Source organism: Venustampulla echinocandica (genome assembly GCF_003357145.1).
Source record: "Venustampulla echinocandica strain BP 5553 chromosome Unknown scaffold_0, whole genome shotgun sequence".
Lineage (NCBI taxonomy): Eukaryota > Fungi > Ascomycota > Leotiomycetes > Helotiales > Pleuroascaceae > Venustampulla > Venustampulla echinocandica.
In genome coordinates this window covers 4,593,111-4,611,984 of record NW_022474205.1, presented here as the reverse complement: position 1 = coordinate 4,611,984, position 18,874 = coordinate 4,593,111, and the positions used below count along the sequence as shown (strand labels likewise).

At 50.0% G+C, this 18,874-nt stretch overlaps 4 protein-coding genes across 4 annotated transcripts; 1 reads left to right on the top strand and 3 right to left on the bottom strand.

Annotated features, from left to right (window-relative positions):
• Positions 1–1,329: 1,329 nt before the first annotated feature.
• Positions 1,330–3,226, bottom strand: BP5553_01432 (uncharacterized protein; the record flags this gene model as incomplete). Its single annotated transcript, XM_032010055.1, has 4 exons — positions 1,330–2,026; positions 2,128–2,269; positions 2,421–2,891; positions 3,055–3,226. 4 exons carry the CDS (start codon positions 3,224–3,226, stop codon positions 1,330–1,332), a joined length of 1,482 nt encoding a protein of 493 aa, XP_031874109.1.
• A 5,356-nt stretch (positions 3,227–8,582) lies between these two features.
• BP5553_01431 (Conserved glutamic acid rich protein) lies at positions 8,583–10,591 on the top strand (the record flags this gene model as incomplete). The annotated part of the gene is made up of 3 exons (XM_032010054.1): positions 8,583–9,300; positions 9,358–10,268; positions 10,325–10,591. The coding sequence occupies 3 exons, from the start codon at positions 8,583–8,585 to the stop codon at positions 10,589–10,591; spliced, it is 1,896 nt and encodes a 631-aa protein (XP_031874108.1).
• A 1,055-nt stretch (positions 10,592–11,646) lies between these two features.
• BP5553_01430 (uncharacterized protein) lies at positions 11,647–15,048 on the bottom strand (the record flags this gene model as incomplete). Its single annotated transcript, XM_032010053.1, has 1 exon — positions 11,647–15,048. The coding sequence occupies one exon, from the start codon at positions 15,046–15,048 to the stop codon at positions 11,647–11,649; it is 3,402 nt and encodes a 1,133-aa protein (XP_031874107.1).
• A 593-nt stretch (positions 15,049–15,641) lies between these two features.
• On the bottom strand, positions 15,642–17,812 carry BP5553_01429 (Serine protease; the record flags this gene model as incomplete). Its single annotated transcript, XM_032010052.1, has 2 exons — positions 15,642–16,856; positions 17,051–17,812. The coding sequence occupies 2 exons, from the start codon at positions 17,810–17,812 to the stop codon at positions 15,642–15,644; spliced, it is 1,977 nt and encodes a 658-aa protein (XP_031874106.1).
• Positions 17,813–18,874: the final 1,062 nt, after the last annotated feature.

Sequence of the window (18,874 nt, the reverse complement as noted above, 5' to 3'; positions counted from 1 at the left end):
ATAAAGGTGCTCGAGTATGCTATATATAAAGCTCTATCGATCATCATTTAGCCTACAAAAGGTAACAAAAATCCATTTACTAGCCCTCAAGGCTCAAGGCTAGCCTAAGACAGAAGTAGATGCAATATAGAGGAGAATAGGCGTTTAAATGCCTATCCAACAGATATATATCAAATATTGCTTGTAAAATCAGGCAATCCAAAAGCTAATCATGAAGCGCGGAGGGAAACCACCGGGCTAATACCGGCAATACCGGCGCGTAGCCTGTCCCTCTGGATAGGTATATAAAACCAATAAGCGATTTTAGGTTAACAATTAGAGACTGGTGACATGGAAAGACGGTCGTACCGGTCAGCGTTTAGGCCGCCATAACCCACTGCCAAGGAGGACCCAGGACACTCTGCCAGAGATAACACAAAAAATTGGGCTTCTCGGCACCGCTAAATCCCACTAAAAGGGCGGTATTTCTTTCTTTTGCTATTTTTTCCTTTGATCTCCTTTTTGGGGGATTAGAGGAGATTAATTTAGAACTCGGTTAAAACGAGCTTGTTAGGGAAACCCAGTTGAGAGGCTAGAGTAGCCGAAGGTGAGATCTCACATATCCTGTGTAATTCGAGAATCGATTTAGGAAAGATAGATAGAGGACCAACATATCCCTTGCTACTAAGCGGATAGTAGATACTTTTATCGAATTCCATTTTTAAGTGCATAGAAGGACGAGTTTAGGGGTGGTTGGCGGCATATTAGACTGTAAAGGCAAACAAGGGGTAGAGAGAATCAAAATAGGAAGTTTTAAGGGGTCTGTGGCATTTTTGACTTTGTTTAATGCGGTCTACTGTCCCTTAATGGCAATCTTATCCCATGTCGGACGACCATCACTTGGCATCTATTTGGTATCTAATTCGCAATCCCATAAAAAACAAGAGGTATCTCCCACGCCAGCAACGCAAATGGAAAAAAAGACCGAAACCAATGCAAAATAAATAGAGTCCACACCAGCACTTGGCATGGGGCTCCCGGTCCGGTTAATGCTAGCATGATGATGATTTCGCTTTTTGAGGTGGGTTGATTGCCTCTGGGTGCAGCGTTCTGTAGTACATGCTGGGGCTGGTAAAACAAAGCGGTAATTCGGGTCATTTTTGGTCGAAATAAATAAGGAGTTTAGTGGCTGGATTGAGACCTAGCGAACGAGGGGAGTTGGCCGTTTGCGGGAATATTTGGTCGATGCCGTAGGAACCAGATAGCCATGGATCCATTCATTACGGGAATGATATAGGTTTTAAGAGGTTGTACAACCTGGGCCGACTCCGTCCGACAAGTCATCTTTGCTTAATTCAGGATACCAAGGGCATCTGCCGTCCTAGGTCTCTGGTTTTCGATGCCCACCGCGGCCTGCGCCAGTTGCCTCTGCTTCTCAAGTTCGGTCCCAATCGAGCCGTTTCCCCTAGCTCGAGCACCAGCAGCAAGATAACTATCGCTCTCCTCCAACTCCAGTGGAGTGATAGGTCCTGGGCTTCCACACGGTGCTAATCTCGGACCAACCGGCTTGGGCACCGTGAGGGCGTGGGAAGCAGTGGAGGCAGACGCCACCCTTGCCTGTGCGATCATATCCCGTTGGTATTGTTGAAGCTTGCGCTTTATGTCGCTGTTGTGTCTCTCGTGTCCTGGGGTCTTCTTATTCCTGGAACTGGCGACTTGCGGAATGGACAAGTAAGTGGGAGGGGCTGAGGTAGGCATGCGGGACGTGGAGGCTGCTGCTGTAACGGGTGGCATATAGTTTGAGGGATAATATTTTCCAAGTGGGATGCCAAGGGCATCAGTGGTTGGGAACGTAGGACTATTGTTGCTGACGATGGGGGTGAGGACTGTAGGAGGGCCCCGAGGCGTGATATCTGAGCCAGGCGACGAATGGGATGACGAAGCTGACATGTTGGATGGCGAGCCGGGAGTTGAGGTTCCAGATCTCTGGTGTGGCCCAAACGGATGAGGTTTGAAGGATCCTTCGTCGTGGTCCGGGAAGTAACCTCTGTACCAACTAGTCAGTACGTATTGTACAGCACGAAGACACTCTAGCGTCAAGATTTGATTGGTGCTTGTGGATTTAAACATTTAAGAGACATAACTTACCCGATCAAGTCCCCTCGTCCTGTCAAAGGGGTATACGCAATAGGGGCGCTTCTGTGAGGTAACTCGATTGCGATGGGAGTGCTTCTCTTCCGCGATGGTGAAGCTTCGGGTTTGAGTTGTGGACCAGGAGGGCTATTATCACCTATAACTCGTAAATATAAGGACTAAGACAAGAACCACAAATGGGTGCGTGGCTGCCGGGCGAAGTGGGTATTACAGTAGTGGGCTTTGTAGCGCAGTACTACACTCCACATTCCATCCCACGCTTCCACGGCACGACGGAGAAGGCTTACCAGAGGGGTCACGGCGTGAACTTGCCCCGCCACCACCTACAGTCTTCCTGTCTCCTACCACGGCCGCCTCCTTGATATCGCCGCCGGTATTCAAAGATCGAAATGACGAGAGGAAGGCGTCGTCGCCCTTCGTCGAAGCCATGGACGAAGTTGGAGCGGACGTTGAAGTGGTGCGTACGAACGGTGGTCGAGGGCTCCGGGGTCCCTTTTGCTGGGCGGCGGCGGAAGCGAAGTAAGACGCTGACTTGAAGGATCGACTACTCATTTTCAACGCCCGGCAGTTTAGGGAAACAAGTATCCCTTTGGGGCAGCCTTGTGTTGTGGCTATACTAGGGAGCTTGGGGCATTGGGCAACTGCTAGTCTGCGAAGAAATCGAAATCGAATGTCAAAGTCGACGTAGAAATCGAGGTCGAAGCTGAAGTTGAAGTTGTTTGCTCTTAGTGTGATGGGGGTTGAAGTTGGCGTGCGAGCTGTGGCGATAGATATGCATATGGGTTAGAGTCATAAATCGTGAAGACTTGTTTCGTGACAACGCTCCCAGGTTCAGATTCACAGGTTTCGAGGAGGGGTTCAGATTGACGAGATTGTCTGGCTGATGGCGACTGTTTCGAGGACGAGGGATGAACTAGGTACATAAGAAAGTCGGGTTTGCCCAACTGGCCAGTGTGAGAGGTGAATTTCGGAATTCGGCGCCGGAGTCGCTGGCTCCTAGTGACGATCGGGTTGCAAAGCCAAAGCCAAAGCCATACAAGGTCGACGCGAAACCTCCAATATGCCGTGCAACCGGGATCAAGTCGCTTGTCATTGGTGCTTGCGCGGGCTTGCTACTACTCGTAATGAGCCCAACATTATGTTCTTGGCAGACGAAGTGTCTTCAAGCCGCCCCGTCTAAAGAGGACTGCTTTGCAAGGCGTACGTGGTGCACTACGTAGGAGTGGCCTCCTTTACGCCTTCATTTCGCCTCAATACCTCTCAAGCACCTTTATGATTATGCGAACGATGTCTATTGACAAAGGTTACACAATGTGTAGAGTTTACATATACTGAGCTTCTCTCCTGCTAGTGCTGCCGATACTTTCCCTCTCGATATATAGCTGCGCTGCCGAGCGGTTAGGGTCCTATGCTTTAAGCCTCTAACATTACGGGCCGCCCCCTCTTTGAAGTTTGAGTGTGTGCCTCTACCTTTATGTTACGGAGGGTTATTAGTACAGTTATTGATTTCCACCCCACAATGACAGGATGGAGAAAACAGGAAGCCTCCGTATTCTATTACGAATACTAAGCTTAAGAAATTTGCCCTGGCCAAGATCCTTCCCCTAGACCAAGAAACCCGTTACATACCGCACAACTAAATTGCCTTCATCACAGCTTTCATCTGAAAAGATTAACGCATGGGATGTCTCTAACGAATGGCAAGATAATCCGCAGATCCCCTTTCTTAGGGCACGGCAGTGGCGGCAGCGAAGAATTTACTCAGGGTCCTTCCTGGCATCTGTCATTGTTGCTCGGTGCTGTATGATGACGACATCGTCACATTTCAAACACGAGTGTCTCAAAAAAGACAACATACTTTGCAACATACCCCCACCTGTATAGGACGAACAGGAATTTCTTGAGCTCGTGTCTCTGTTAGAATGTCTACTTTTGCACCTTGGCTTTTGCAAATACGGAACAATTTCCTAAATTTAGAACTGACGGAACCCCTTTCTGAGGGTAGTAATGATCACCCGTATTCGTACCGGGTAGTGAGGCGTCGCCGTGCTACGGTAATATTCAGTTCACCCTAGACTCTGGTAGCTTTAAAATGACAAATCGACGACTTCCTCTTACATGTGCTTCGTTATGTACTTCGAAGCCCCTTGCGTCTCTCCACATATCTTTTGCGCTATATACTTATTCCCCACAATTCCCGAACTCGTCATTGATGGCAATATTACCCCGCTGAAGGAGAGTGTTGATTCCGGCGACGTCTCGGGAATCTTTTCCTCCAGTTTAGCAGTGTACTTTATATTTGCGCCTCATGGTATGCCCGTGGCCTTATGGAGCTTATCTCTACACTCGGGTAGCACTTTAAATGGATCGATAACATTAACAGGTGTTCTAAAGGAGGCAGCTTAAGAGCGTCATACGGCAGAGTAATTCGGAAGGTCCTGGGCGAGATATGCCTCTATTTAGGTAGGTACAACATGAAGTGATCGATAATGGTATCTCTTGTACGCAAGGAAACGCTGCAAGTGGTATATGGATAATGGAAACCCCAAACAAAGTGGAGGCCACTACTTGTGAAAGCTCGGCGGATGAGGGGCCTTCTGCAAAAGTACCACGCAAAATATTAACTATACCCTCCTGCTAATCATTAAAACGTTTTAACCCCTTTCCTCAGTTCTCTTCTTCCCGGCCAACCCCTCAAACTATAGCCCGCCCAGTCCACTGCGACCTACCATTTCTATGCTTTAGCCAAAACACCACCATCCCCACGGCGCTTATCAACCACAATAGCGCATTCGTTAAGTCAACCCACACCGCATTTTTCATGCGCTGCACCCCAGAATCTCCTTCGGCTTTCTCGTGGATATACATATTACCGAATACACCGAAGAGGGTGATCCACAGGATGAAGAGGATGCTGTCCCAGACGAAGAGGATGGCGATCCGGGAGACGAAGGGGACGAGGTAGACAACGGCGGTCACGGCTGAGAAGGAGCCGACAACTACTGCGTAGACCTGTTTAGATATCATTTGTTAGCACATATTGTTAAGCATAACACAGGACGGATGAGTAGACGAACCCATTTCCCATCGGAATGGCCGTGCAGTTTATTCGCCTTATTCAGATCCACGCCATAGAGGCCGCAGACCGTAAGCGCGAGAACTAGCTGGAGGAAGCGGAATATCGAGTGGAGGATGTAAGAGAGTGTCATCTCGAAGCCAGTTTTGACGCGCATTTTTGCTGGTGTGTCTGAGAGGGCGCAAAGTTATTTGATTGAGAATTTGGAGAGTGTCTCAGTGGTGAGGATGTGGTTTTCGCGATGTCCTCGTCGCGGAATGCAAAGTTGTGGAATGCTGCGATGGGTCAATAAAAGTGGTTGGGTCGGAAGAGAACTGGAATGCGGTAGTCGCGACTCGCGATAGGCTTTGCTTATACAGTACTTCGTACAGACCTTGATATCATAGCAGGTTTTGCGGTGAATCAGGAACTGTCAACCCCAAGCCACACCCCGTCACAGTCCAAGTGCCGACCTTATTATGCACCCCGCCACCACTGTATCACACTCGAAGCAATTCGACCACTTTACATCGCACACGTCCTACAAGGTGTGGCGGAAAGCCACTTACACACTGCAAGACATCAACTCTTGCAGCAGGGCCAATCGTCGGGTCGGAAATCAAGTCGGAAATTGGCAATGGAGATTTCACGATAGCAAAAGACCGGGCATTCCAAGGTTGGGATGAAGTCGACGATGACGGCATTGTGCTTCAAAACTATCAAAAAGCACAGGGTCCCCAGCGCCCGTAGACCCTGCAAGCCGCAAAATTACTGGGCAGATTCACGGGTCCGGGCGGCTTCCGATGCGCTATAGAGACAGGATCTATTTGCTGCTTCGTACAAAGTACAGGTAGAGAGATAGAGCCGAGGGCGTTATTTGACTCCAGACTCAAGTTGGCCAGAAACACATTTAATGGAAAAGGGAAAATATCGTCTCTTGAGAAATACCCCCACTTATCCCGGACTTCGGGATGTACTTGGCAAGAGGAGAAATATTTCCAGTTCTATCTAAAGCAAAGGAAGTTTCCTTTAGGGGTCAAAAGACAAGAGCGTACGTGGAATAGTGGGATATGATTCCCCGATGTGAAAGCGCAAAGCAATAATACGCGAATGTTCTCAAGAATAGCATCCCATATCCACAATCTCAGATCTCAGAGATATATGGGGATGGCCGCGTTTATTTATTTCAATTTCGGGCCACGAAGTTGAAATCTCCATTGTGCCCTTTGGATGCCTTCTATTATTTCATGTTACTTTACCTTGTTGTTTAGTTCATCAAGATCTACAACATATGTGACTTTTTTTCAGCTGCCCACTCAACTTTTATATCCACATCTACTTTTGTACCGAGTGTCTTAACACAACACTCGCATTCAAAACATCCTAAATTCTAATTTTGCACCCAATAACTTAACACAAATCTCAAATTTACTAAATCAATGTTACAAAATCCTGGAAACAGTCACTTCGCATGGCAGCCGTTCTTTATGTTGTCATTAACCGCCTTTGGCTGTATTTAACAGACGGCTCGTGCTAATCCTGGGAGACCATTTCTTTATAATAGAACCAAGGGTCCCACCAACAGCTTAGCTGGTCGTGCAGCCGCCGCCACGCCGGTACTCCAAAGAAAGACTGCGTGTGTCTGGTGCTGACGGAAACAGGCTGGTAACTAGAATGCCAGGCGAGGATACGTTTTGTGCAGGTGTTGACGGACTACATGAGGTGTACTCAGCTTAAGATGTGTTGTCGCGTTTAAGCCGTTTATCACTATTACTTCTTCATCTATATATAACATGTTAGATTTGCGTTTTTGTTAAAACAAAAGCCTGACGGAGCACTTTGCAAGTTAATTCGACCTACAACTCATTTAACGCCTTGCGTATAATTTTAAAAAGTGATAAGATGTTAAGATAGATACTGTGTTAGCTAAACCTGCCAAAGCCTGAGCTGCTACAAAGCTAGTAGAAGTAATAATCTCTGACTTTGATCATGAGGGCTGTTGAGATATAACACCAACTATATACAATGGGCCTTCCAGCGAAGCTTTCAGAGAACGTCGTATTAAAAAAATATTTATAATCCATTAGAGGTTTATTTTCAGCGGCCTAATTTCCTGGTGTAATTTCCTAGTGTAAAAAATCCGCAGAATCCTATTTTGGAGACAGGACGGATGGTTTCTCGAGATCTCGAAGACATTTGTACCGAGTTTCGAGGTGCTCACTACTCAACAGTGTCAATACCTGGATATATGGTATCTAATTCAGCTCCGGATTCTGCATCTGTAAAAAACTAGAAGCTATAACCATCCCGCTCTAATCAGTTATCCCAAGGACCCAGAGCCCTGCTTTAATAAGGGAGTGAAAGTTCTAGGGCATAGATGAGATGCCCTCAAAAACCCAAAAGGTTGGAGAATAGCGAGAAAAGAAAACCAATGCAAATATGCCATGGGTAACTCAGTCGACAGAGTGAGTCGGCTGTAGGTGTTAGTACGCGGAAGGCTGCGTCTTGCAATTTTATGGAAAGGAAGGCACTCACTTTGTATCAAGAAATTTTATAGTCTATAGGAGTTTGCGCATCAAAAATGTTTTTAGTGATTCTAGTAATTCTTCGTGATACCCTAAATACCGTGGAGCTTTGGCAGTGCCGCTTACGATTTAGGCGGCGATCAAACAACCTTGAAGCCGGCCCAGTCCAGGAACACCCGCTGTTAGAAGCAACAACACCAGAACTAGGGACTGGATAGCTGGTACCAGTGCCATATACTACTCCGTATTATCGAGTCTCAACTACGTAGTATATATCTGGCCCTTTAAGACTTGGCTCTGCTTTGTTGCTGGCTTCTGGTCTCTGGCTACCACCTGCAGCATTACATCAGTTGTAGAACCCACACACCAACGCACCTCACGGAGGGTTTCGTACCTGTACATGGTGGAGCGCTTCGACTACCAACTGGACCAGTGACCGATGTGGGTTGCCTGCTGCCATGATCTGAGCTTGTGACAAGACGCATCTCTCACTTGCTCATCACAACCTACTGGAGACTCGGAGAGGAGACGCTCAGCCCAGTCCAGCCCAGCCACTGCCAACCTCTCCATTATTATCGCAGGTTCGCCCAATACCAAGCGTAGGCCGTCATCTCGCCCAGTCCAGAAATACTGCACTGCACCATTGCTCACTTGGTACAGTACCACCTGTCTCAGCCTCCCAGCCTTATGCCACTGTAGCTTACGTCTTACTCTCGCAGTCAATCCGGTCTCTGTGATCACATCTCTACGTAGATCCTCCATCGACATCAATCTGACCCCGCAATCGTCACCCAAGATCCGAGCTTCGATAGCGATAACAATCGCTTCCCGCTGTGACACTCCCCCACCAAGTCCACCTCACAGAAGCCATGTCGCGGCGCGGAGATGCGGTTTACGAGGAGCACGATTATTATTCACGGCAAGGCCCGCTCCCCGTCCGAACCAGAGAACGCGAAAGGGAGTACGAGGAGACCGATGTCTATTCCAGGCGGGATGAACGAGACAGCCGACCAGCCTTTCTGCGAGATGACTTCGGCAGACAAGAGCCAGGACAGCTGGTCATAAGGGAACACGATACAGAGAGCTATACTACGAGTCGGCCTCTTGAGCGAAGACCGCGATCGCCATCTCCAGTTCGAGTCCGCGAGCGAGAGAGGATCTTCCACAGATCTCCAAGTCCGCCGGACAGGCTGCGAGCTCGGGTGACTGAAACAAGAGAGAGGGTGAGAGAACGCTCTCCATCGCCAGTGCGAGTTCAAGAGAGATTCGTCGAGAGAGTACGGCAACGCTCTCCATCGCCGCCACCGGACAGGTTGCGCGCACGAGTGACGGAGACTCGAGAGCGGGTGAGAGAACGCTCTCCATCGCCAGTGCGAATTCGGGAGAGATTCATAGAGAGAGAAAGGCAGCGCACTCCTTCGCCCCCACGACTCGACACCTCGGTTCGCATCCGCAATATCGATATCGAACAGCGTGAGAGTAGACGGCCTTCCCCTTCCCCTTCTCCATCCCCCTCACCCCCCAGATCTATTCGTGCACCCCCCATCCACCAGGAAATCATCACTCACCATAGGCACATCGACCATGGTATGTCCAAAGTTCACCTCGCTCTTTTAAGTAACGTAACTGCTGACATTTGACAAGGCTTCGAACGGGTGCGTGTTCCATCTCCGCCCCCACCACCTCGCCGTAGCAAAGAAACCCGAGAAACAGATATCGACATTCATACCTCCCGTGACAACACCGAAATCGACATTACTCGGAGCAAGTCTCGATCTAGAACACCACAGCCAGCCTCAAGGCCGCGACGGAACGATTTCTTCGATGACAGTGACATCTACGATCAAGAGCGAGACAAACTGCGAGTTCGTGATACAAGAGTAGACATCGATAGACGACGCAGCGTAAGTGCTCGACCAGACACTAGGGACCGGGACATGGTCAAGGTTGATATCCGAGAGGACTTCGGACACCATCATCATGACCACCTCCATGATGACGATGACGAGGCTGAGTACTATCAGCGAAAGGTAGCGGAACGAGCATTCATCGGAGAAGCATACAATGGGGCCACGAAGGACTGGGCGATTGTGGACGTCCCGCCTGGAACAGAACGAGTCCGTATGGATGGTGTAGGTGGAGCAAGCCAGGACATTACATGGCAACGATATAATGGCGTTCGTCGGAGCAAGTTCATCCCTGAGCGCGAACGAGACCGGGTCGAAATACGGGAGCGCGAGGAACCCCGACGAGAGAAAATTGATGTACGCGAGGAAACCAACCGAGAGACCAGCAACCTCGAGATAGAGATTTCCACCTCCAACAACCGTCGCCACGATCATGGCCCTGTTTACGAACGAGAACGAGAATACGAGAGGATCGAAGAGACCAGCGATCGACGGGTCGGCATGCCTCGCCCTCCCCCCAAGAACCGCACCGGAGATCTCTGGACAGAGATCACCAAAGATCTCGTCGTACGAGAAGCCATCGAACAAATGGGATATGACTTCGAGGAGACGGAATACTTCTACTACATCATCCAATACCTGCGCTATGTATACCGCCCCACTTCCCCCTTGACCCCACAACATATAACTAACACACCACACAGGAGGACGTCCTAGAACTCGTTAAGATCTCGGAGCACATCCGACGGGAACGACAACACCGGATCCGCGAAATCGAGCGGGAGCGCGAGCGCTTCGAAAAGCGAGCGCGTGAAAGGGTAGAGTGGGAGCGCGCTGAGCGGAGGAGAGAACGTGATCGCCGCGATGGCAGCGAGACCGTCTTCGACGATGAACGTATCATCGAGCGCGAGATCATCTATGATTCCGGTGGTCGGAGACTACCTCCGAGAAGTCATCGTGGGGGTTGGTAAGAAATTGGACGGGGAGTGGCAATCTGTGACGAGCAAACTTGACGAGATGAGATCAGATGAGATGAGAAACGAACGTAACGGCTGTGAAATGATTGCATACCTAGGTATATAGCGCCTTTAGCCTCCTGGACTTTTTTATATATCTCGTTTCATACTACTATACTACCTTTCCATAAGGTACATACATCTGATTTCCTCCCGTGCATCTGTTTTACCCCGCATAAAACCAACTAGTTCTTTATCATAATACACTCCACGCTACGTACGCCACCTAATATTTCTTTACATCGTATCATCCATCCATCCATCCATCCCTCTCTTATCATGACCTCTCATTTTTCAGCACATACAAGCGCGCCCACCTACGTCCTCCCTATAGCCAGCCCGAGGAAATTCAAATAATACCTCAATTTATAAACCCCGTAGAGTTTTATTATATTTACGGTCCTCACCCTTCCTAGACAACATTTTGAAGGACTTGAAGAAAAAAAAACATCAAAATGAATTATAAGTGAGACTGAAATGAAAATTTAAAATAGAACATGAAAATGAAAAACGAGAGATCTTGCAGTGAGATGCATAATAAACCAACCCTTCAGCTCCCCCTACTCCCCTTTGAACTTCTCCCGGATATCCAGCTCATCTCACCAGCATCTCTCAAACCCATTCCTTCAAACCCATATCCCTCAATCCTATTCTCTCAAGCCCATCTATTTAAAGTAATACACACACACCAAACCCATTTAACGAATTGTATTAACATGTATTTTATTTTATTGACTGCCAGTATCGACTTTAAGCCCCCGTCTCTCTACTTTAAACACTCGAACGTTTAACCTATTTAATACCAAGGCCTAATACAATGCATGCCTTTCCTGTTGTCTAAGCATCCTCATGTTTCGTCAGGTTTAATAACCGCTAACACACATATGATGCCTAGCAATACCTCTTGCAGTAATGCATATCCCCATCTTTATGATTAACTCCTGTATCATATCTTAAAACCACCCATCCATCAAACGCCAATGCAACCTCATTTTTCACCAGTCTGGGCGTTAAAGAAAAACTCCACTATCCCCGCTCCCTCCCGTGATCCTCTTCCTCCGGCTGCTAAGAAAAAGCTCCACCATCCTCTTACTACCCATAACCTGCGCAGCCCTTTCACTCTGTTCACCGACATCAGGTCCCATCAACCCAGCCCCATCCGTCCCATAAATATCATCAGTTCCTCCGGTCAAGGTCATATTCGACTTCCCGTTCTCTCGACTCGTAGAACGGGCTGGAGTTCGCGATCTCGTAGAAAGGGAACTAAACTGTTTCTCGACTGCTGAGTTGAGGCTTTCGCCAAGGCTGGGTACGGGTGGGAAACGTCGACTATAATTCTTCAACACGTTTACTGGCGTCTCGAAGCTTCTTACGCTTCGAAGGGTACCTCTCGGACCATGCCTGTTGTGAAGGGAACGCGTTCCATCCATACTTGAGATACTGCTTGTTGGGTTGTAACCATTGGCAGAGCGGCAAGGGGTTTTTGATTTAGGGGACCGAAGAGGAGAGCGAATAGGAATTGGAGGTGGAGGTGGTGGCGGGACGGGAATTGGGGTAGAGGATATGCTGCCGCTCGTTGGCTCTGCATTTTCGACAAGTGAGACCTGAGACCTGTTCTTCAATATAGGTCTCGGGAAGGAAAGATTTGAGATGTTAGGGTTCTGGTGAGAAATAACTCCTAAAGGCTGCTCCACAACTATGGCCTGCTGCACAACGATCCGGTCGTCTGCTCCGTCTGTCTGGGCGCTTTCAAGGGTATGTTTAGTGTGAAGGGACTTGGGCATTGTAGGTAACGCATAATTGACATAAGAGTTGCTCGGTTTATTCTCTTTGGATCTTTCGAGTTTCGCAACCTCCGAGGACATCCACCTCTTCCACTCGTGGGAGCCTGCTGATACGGTGACGTGATTGCCATAGCTATTTGGCATCGATGGACGGTAGGTAGCTCTATCTATAATAACAACATCTCCGGTACTCATGTTATGCGGTAGCGGATCTGGAGTATGCTGTTCGTCCACGAGTAACGATATATTGCTATTGGCAGGGCCTAGCGTTTGTCCCCCTGTAGTTCGTGAATATAAACTCGCGCTATAAGCGCAAGGTGAGTTCTCATTGTCGATATTCTCAGCCTCGTCTGTAATCTGTTCCGGCTCTTGAAAAAGGCTATTTCCACCCGGAGAATAGCCCGGAGCACCGCCATAAACCGCTGCAGGATTGTGTTCACTTTCAGCCATTGCCCTTCGAAACGGACTTGTATTCCTCGAAATTGTGACTTGTGATCCGCCAAAGAACGCTGATCTTGATTCTCGACGAAGCCTACGCTCCTGGATAACTGGCTCATTCCGCAGCGCAATTTCTTGGGGGGTGTGGACTGAACCCCCAGGGATGGCGTAGCACGAGGGCTTAGTGTTGGATTGTCGAGAAATAATTAATGTAGAGGTATTAGATGAACTCTGTCCTCGATGTTGCGCATCTGGAGCAAAGCCCTGGGCGAAAACATCATCATCATTTCTCACGTGTGCCCCATGAGCAAGATCAGATGTTCTCCATTGGTGTGGTCGCGCCCCCGTGTACCCAGGCACAGCTCCTGTCTGGGCAGCGGGAATCGAACTGGGGTGTGGCCACTGATGACCGCGCCTGATTGACCCTTCAACGTTGGTGGTATGGCTGGTAGTGCCTTCTTCTTGTACCTGTCTGATCGTGGTTCCTGTCTGATTACCACGGCCACTGTCGACAGAGCTGCTAGGACCCTGGACGTTTCTTGGGGTAGAGATATTTTCCAGACTGCCCCTGCAGGACTCCGGAAGGATTTGATTTGGACTGTTTTCATCCAACCGTTTCATCAGAGCCGAATAGACTCTGGCGCTATTAACAAGCCTTAGAACCGGAGGTGGTGCGTCCCTAGAGCTTCTCCCTGTGTGCCGGGTCATGGGATTGACTGAAATTTGATTCGTGGAAGGGAGGCGTTTGAAGTTGGACGAGGGAATATGCGTCCCATGTTCTCTGATTATGGAAAGGCGCTGCTGCTCTTTCGCAGAAAGTATCCGCGCGCCCTGACTTGTAATGGTATTGGCGGCTGTGCTGGTCCAGCTGGTAACACGGGAAGCATCGCCGCTATGCTCTGACCTAAGGCTCCTAGCACTTCGACCACTTCTGAGGCTGCTGGGGCGTGATCTGAGGTTCTCACTCGAAGTAGGACCACGCAACGACGTCCGAGAAGCCGCACGCGAGCGCTGAGCATCGTCTGGATATGGGATATCAGAGTAGGCCCCTTGAACTGAATTTGGACCGGGAAAATAATCTTGAACGTGTGTGTCGCGTGCGTCAACTTGCTGGTTAGGAACAGTCACCGGCTTGTCCTTGGAAAACCCAAAAACCCGCTTGATTTTGCTTCTGATGCTTTTCGAAGCCTGCCGAGCTTTATCTCTTAAACTTGGTTCCTTCGAAGTCACTTGTTGATTGGCCGACGCAACGGGCAAAGCACTGCTATTCATGCTGCTGCTTCGAAGAGACTTCCGAAATGGCTTCTCTTGTCTCTGGGCCCTAGATCTGAACAGAAAAGATGGTTGTTCTCGAAGGCGCTCTTGGGTTGCTTCCTGGAAGAACCTGTCGCGTGCCATTTGAACCGCCTCGTCGTTTGATTGCCGCAGAGTACTTGTCCTCCCGCCCCTGAGGAAGCTCATGGATTTTGGGGCACGTAACGGGGCCTGGTATTGTTGACTCTGAGGTGTCCGAGAGCCAGAGAGGCTGCTTCGACGTCGGTTATATGCGGATGAGTACCCGTTGGGACTTCCAGTCGAATAGAAAATGCTAGGAGGCTTGAATAAACCGAAGGTCGATTTGGACTTGCGGATACGACGGTATGATGATGGAGTCGATGGGATTTCATCCTCGTGCCTGTAGTATTCGTCATATGCTGAGAGGGTTGTAACGAAGCTCCCTGTGTTCGCTTTCCCGATTGAAGATGAACGATCTGGTGGGCGATATGCCCCTGGGACAGAAGCGTCGGTGGTGATGGCGACTGGCCTTAAAGCAGATGAACTAGCTTTTGACTGTAGTGAACTCGACGTTCTTCTCGTGACAGACCGCTTTCTTGGTACGGCATTTGGACCAGCAAAGCGAACACTAGTTTGGCGGTGAAGAGTAGGTTCGCCCTTGTTCGAACAAGTAGTTGTTGACTGAGAAAACGAAGTCTGCTCAGATTGACTCGACGTGTTTTGCCTCGATCTCGGGTTACCGTGGCTGTAGCCCATATCAGCACTGCTTCTCTCCTGTGCTCGTGCAAAAGCTAACGTTGCTGCTGCGTATGCATGGCGGCGAGCCATGTCTGGGTCCATGGTGTCAGACTTGCTTTGAATTGATGCTGTTGACTTGCTCCGACTGAGCCGTTTAGACCTCTTGCGTCGAAGCATCTTGGTGATGGGTGCTCAGAAAAGAGTAACTGAGATGAGTCTGATGGAATGCAATAATAGCTTCTGGTGATGCTCCGCTTGACGTAAATATTAACCAAAAAGTTGAGCATGGAGTTGTAGAATGTTGTCGTGAGATATCTCGCCATAAAGCCCTAGCTATAGCAGACATGCTGAATGGAAGGTGCAAACCTTTGTAGAGGGGGAGGAATATGAAAGCTGGAGAAGGAACTATCTAGCATGGAGTTGTGGGCACCTTCCCGTTAACCCATCAAGCACTTGCAAGGAATGCATAGATATGTCCGAAGAACGAAGGCGATTATACTGTCACCCATGAGAGTCACTGTAAAATAATGGTTGCTACAAATTCCGAGTATTTGTTCTATTGTATGTTCTAAGAACATGAACCAAGGAGAGTTGTGACGCAAGGAAACCTGTAATTCAAATAAAATGCATACAGTAGGAAACCGAACCACCACCATCCAGCTCCAAATCCGTGACAATGCCCAAACTGTAAAACAAAAGCACAAGGGAAGTCAGGCCCCTAAAATGCATCATTCAATGCTGATAGATCTTAACATATCATGTCATGCTATTCACATGTCAAGTTCCTCAAAGAACTCCTCGAGTTCCTCATCCACGAACTGCTTGATCTTCTTGGAGAGCTTCTCGGCGTGGGATGCCACAGACTCGGCGCCCTTGACGACCTCTCCTGACAACATGTTGAAGTCCTTCTCGATAGCCTCCTCCATAAGCTCGATGGTGGTTGGCAGCTTCGCGGCAGGCGTCTTGACATTCTTTACCGCGTATCCGCCGGCCTTGATGATGGAGCTGTAGTTGGAAGATCCACCGCCGTTCCACGCCAAGATGTTCTTGGTGTCGGAAGGAACATCAGACAAGGCACCCTCGGTGGCAATGCTGATGAGGTTATCCTTGAGCTTCTTGGGGGTGATATCCGCAACGGCGTAGGCAGAATCAGAAGCGGGCTGGAGAGACAGGTAGTAGGCCAAAAGACCAGCAATATGGGGCGAGGCCATCGAGGTACCGGAGATGGTATTGATGGCAGTGTTGCTGCCAATCCAGGTGGATTGGATGTTCAAGCCAGGGGCGAAGATGTCATTACATGGGCCGAAGTTGGAGAAGTATGCGCGGGAGTCATCAAGAGCCGAGGCACCGACGGTGATGGCATTCTCAGCAGCGGCTGGGGAGTAGCTGCAGGAGTCGGCATTGTCATTTCCGGCGGCCACGGCGAAATGGACACCAGCGGCGACAGCGCCGTTGACAGCACGATCAAGAGCTGGGGACTTGCCTCCACCAAGACTCATGTTGGCAGCGGATCCCTTGAAGCCCTTCTTTCCCTTCTTGACCTTCGCGGTGTGAGCGTTGGCTGCCCACTCGACACCCTTCACGACGTCGGCCATGGTTCCTGAACCGTTGGACTTGAGAACCTTAACGGCGTAGATGTTGGCCTTCTTGGCAACACCATACTTCTTGCCACCGACGGTACCAGAGCAGTGAGTGCCGTGGCCGTTTCCATCCTCATCGGGATCATTGAGAGGGATAGTCTTTCCCCAGTGTGCTCGGCCTTCGAAGTCAACGTGGTTAACGTTGGTTCCGGTGTCGATCACGTAGACATCGACGCCCTCGCCTGCGTCAGCGGCGTAGAGGTACTTGTTGAAGGTGCTGAAGCCAAGGCTATCTCTGTGGGAGATACGAGCAAGACCCCATGGGGCGTTCTTCTCGAGCTTCCCCGAGTCATCAGATTCATCACCTAAGGCGTGGACGACCGAGTCTCTCTCGATGTAGTCGACCTGAGAAGGGAAGTTAGCATTTTGGTGTCTAGTGTAGTGGCGAATATAGATAAGGGAAAGCTGGGCATGGATTGGGAACAACTCTGGAGATGACTCAGAGCCGAATGGTGGCCCATCACCCTCTCACCGTGGGCATTTCATAGATGATGGCGGCAGATGACGGGCAAGGCATGATTTGGGGACAGTGTACTTACATCAGGATGCCTTCGCACCTTCTCGATGACCTCGTCATCGAAATGGCCGGAGTAGCCCAAGAAGCCGCCGGCGATGTTGTATGTGTGTTTCAGGCCAGCGAAGATGTCCGTGGCGGTGGTGGACTCCGACCGCTTTCTCAGCTCGGTGCGGACATTCTCATTGGTGAGATGGGCGTCTTGCACCCAGGTCTGGTGGTGGGAAGCGGAGGCTGCGTCGACGTGCTTCTTGAAGACGACGATGTAGGAATCCGGGACGGCCTCGGCATTGGACGAGGAGAGCAGCGGAGCCGCGCCATCATGGATGGTGTCTGTGTTGAAGGTTGGGGCCGTTGAAGCCAGCAGCGGCAATAGCGACAAGGCGATGAGCCCACGCATGATGAAGGAAGGGTTGGGGGGGGGGGAGAGCTGGGAGCTGGAGTTGGAGCTGGTGGTTGTTGGTCTACCTGCGACGCCTTGGGGGATAAACAAATGAAGGGCGGAGTAGCTTGTGAGTTGTCGATATGGATGCTGAAGATGGAGATGAAGAAACGGATGAAGGGGAAGACGAAGACAGTTTGCGGTGCTGTCTCCGGAGGGGATGTAGGTGATTGTTGTTGCTGTTGTGATGATGATGATGATGATGATAGGGAAGAGGAGCAGGAGGAGAGGATGATGAGGATGAGGAGGAGGAGGAGGAGGTAGGTTGAGGATGGCGGGCGATGGGGCAACGGGGCAGCAGGGCCACAGGGTAGTTAAGGGCGAGCTTGGGCCAGTGACAGTCATCGATTGGGGGGGCGGAACGGGGGGCGGAGCTGTCGGTGGGTTCGTGAGCCACCGCCTGCCTCCCGGATTGGACTGGAATGGGTTGGGTTGGACTGGACTGGACTGCGCTGCTTATCAGATTGGGGGATTGATCATGCGGATGCGGACGGCCCTCGGCGCATGTCTATTACTTACTACTGATAGCTAAGGGAGACTACTGTAGGTAGACTGGACTAAGGCGGCACCTTAGATAACAGCTATCGGAGGGGATTGATACTGTACTGGGCATGTAGCTGCTTTGTTATTATGGGAGTTACAGTACGTACAGAGTACAGAGCACTTGCCTGTGTCTCACGCAGAATGGCACCGCGCAGGCTCTAGGTACGAGTACACCACACTGCGTACGACGTAAGCCCTCGCACAGGTACGAAAGTCAGTGCTACAAGGTACCAACCAGGCACCGTTCAGGCGTGCGCGTGAGCGTGACTGACCGTGGCGATGGCGTCGTCGGGTCGACTACGGCGAACGACGTCCTATGTACGTACCACTGTACGATCTACATCCCGGTTGCGGAGTTGTTGTAGGCGGCTGAGTGTAGTGTAGTTCGCTGTAGTTCGCTGTCTGTCATAGTGTACGGTAGACGGTGTAGTTTAGTTGTACATTTACTACAGTACTTTATGGGTATCTGCGGAGTCGGAGATATGGAGATAAGCACTGCGACCGGCGTCCTGTACTGCCCTCCGTACAGAGTACTCTCTGTACAGCACAGGTGTACTGTACATCGCAGACCGCCTATGTACATACACTTCCAACGCATACGCATACGCATACGTCGAGGCCTAGAACCTAGAACCTAGAACCACTACAGCTAACAATAAAGAACAGTCCTCGAGCACGGAGTAGCTGTAGATACATACTGGCAGCCAGTACCTACTTCATCCCCAGAAGTACAGACAGAGTAGGCACATGGTCAGGCGGTCACCCGGCTGGCTAAACCAAGAATCAAGGAAGGGCCTGGCTGCTTAGTAATATCCCCCTCACGTGAAACATTTCCCCCTTCGGCTGAAACCTGCCGCTGAGTCG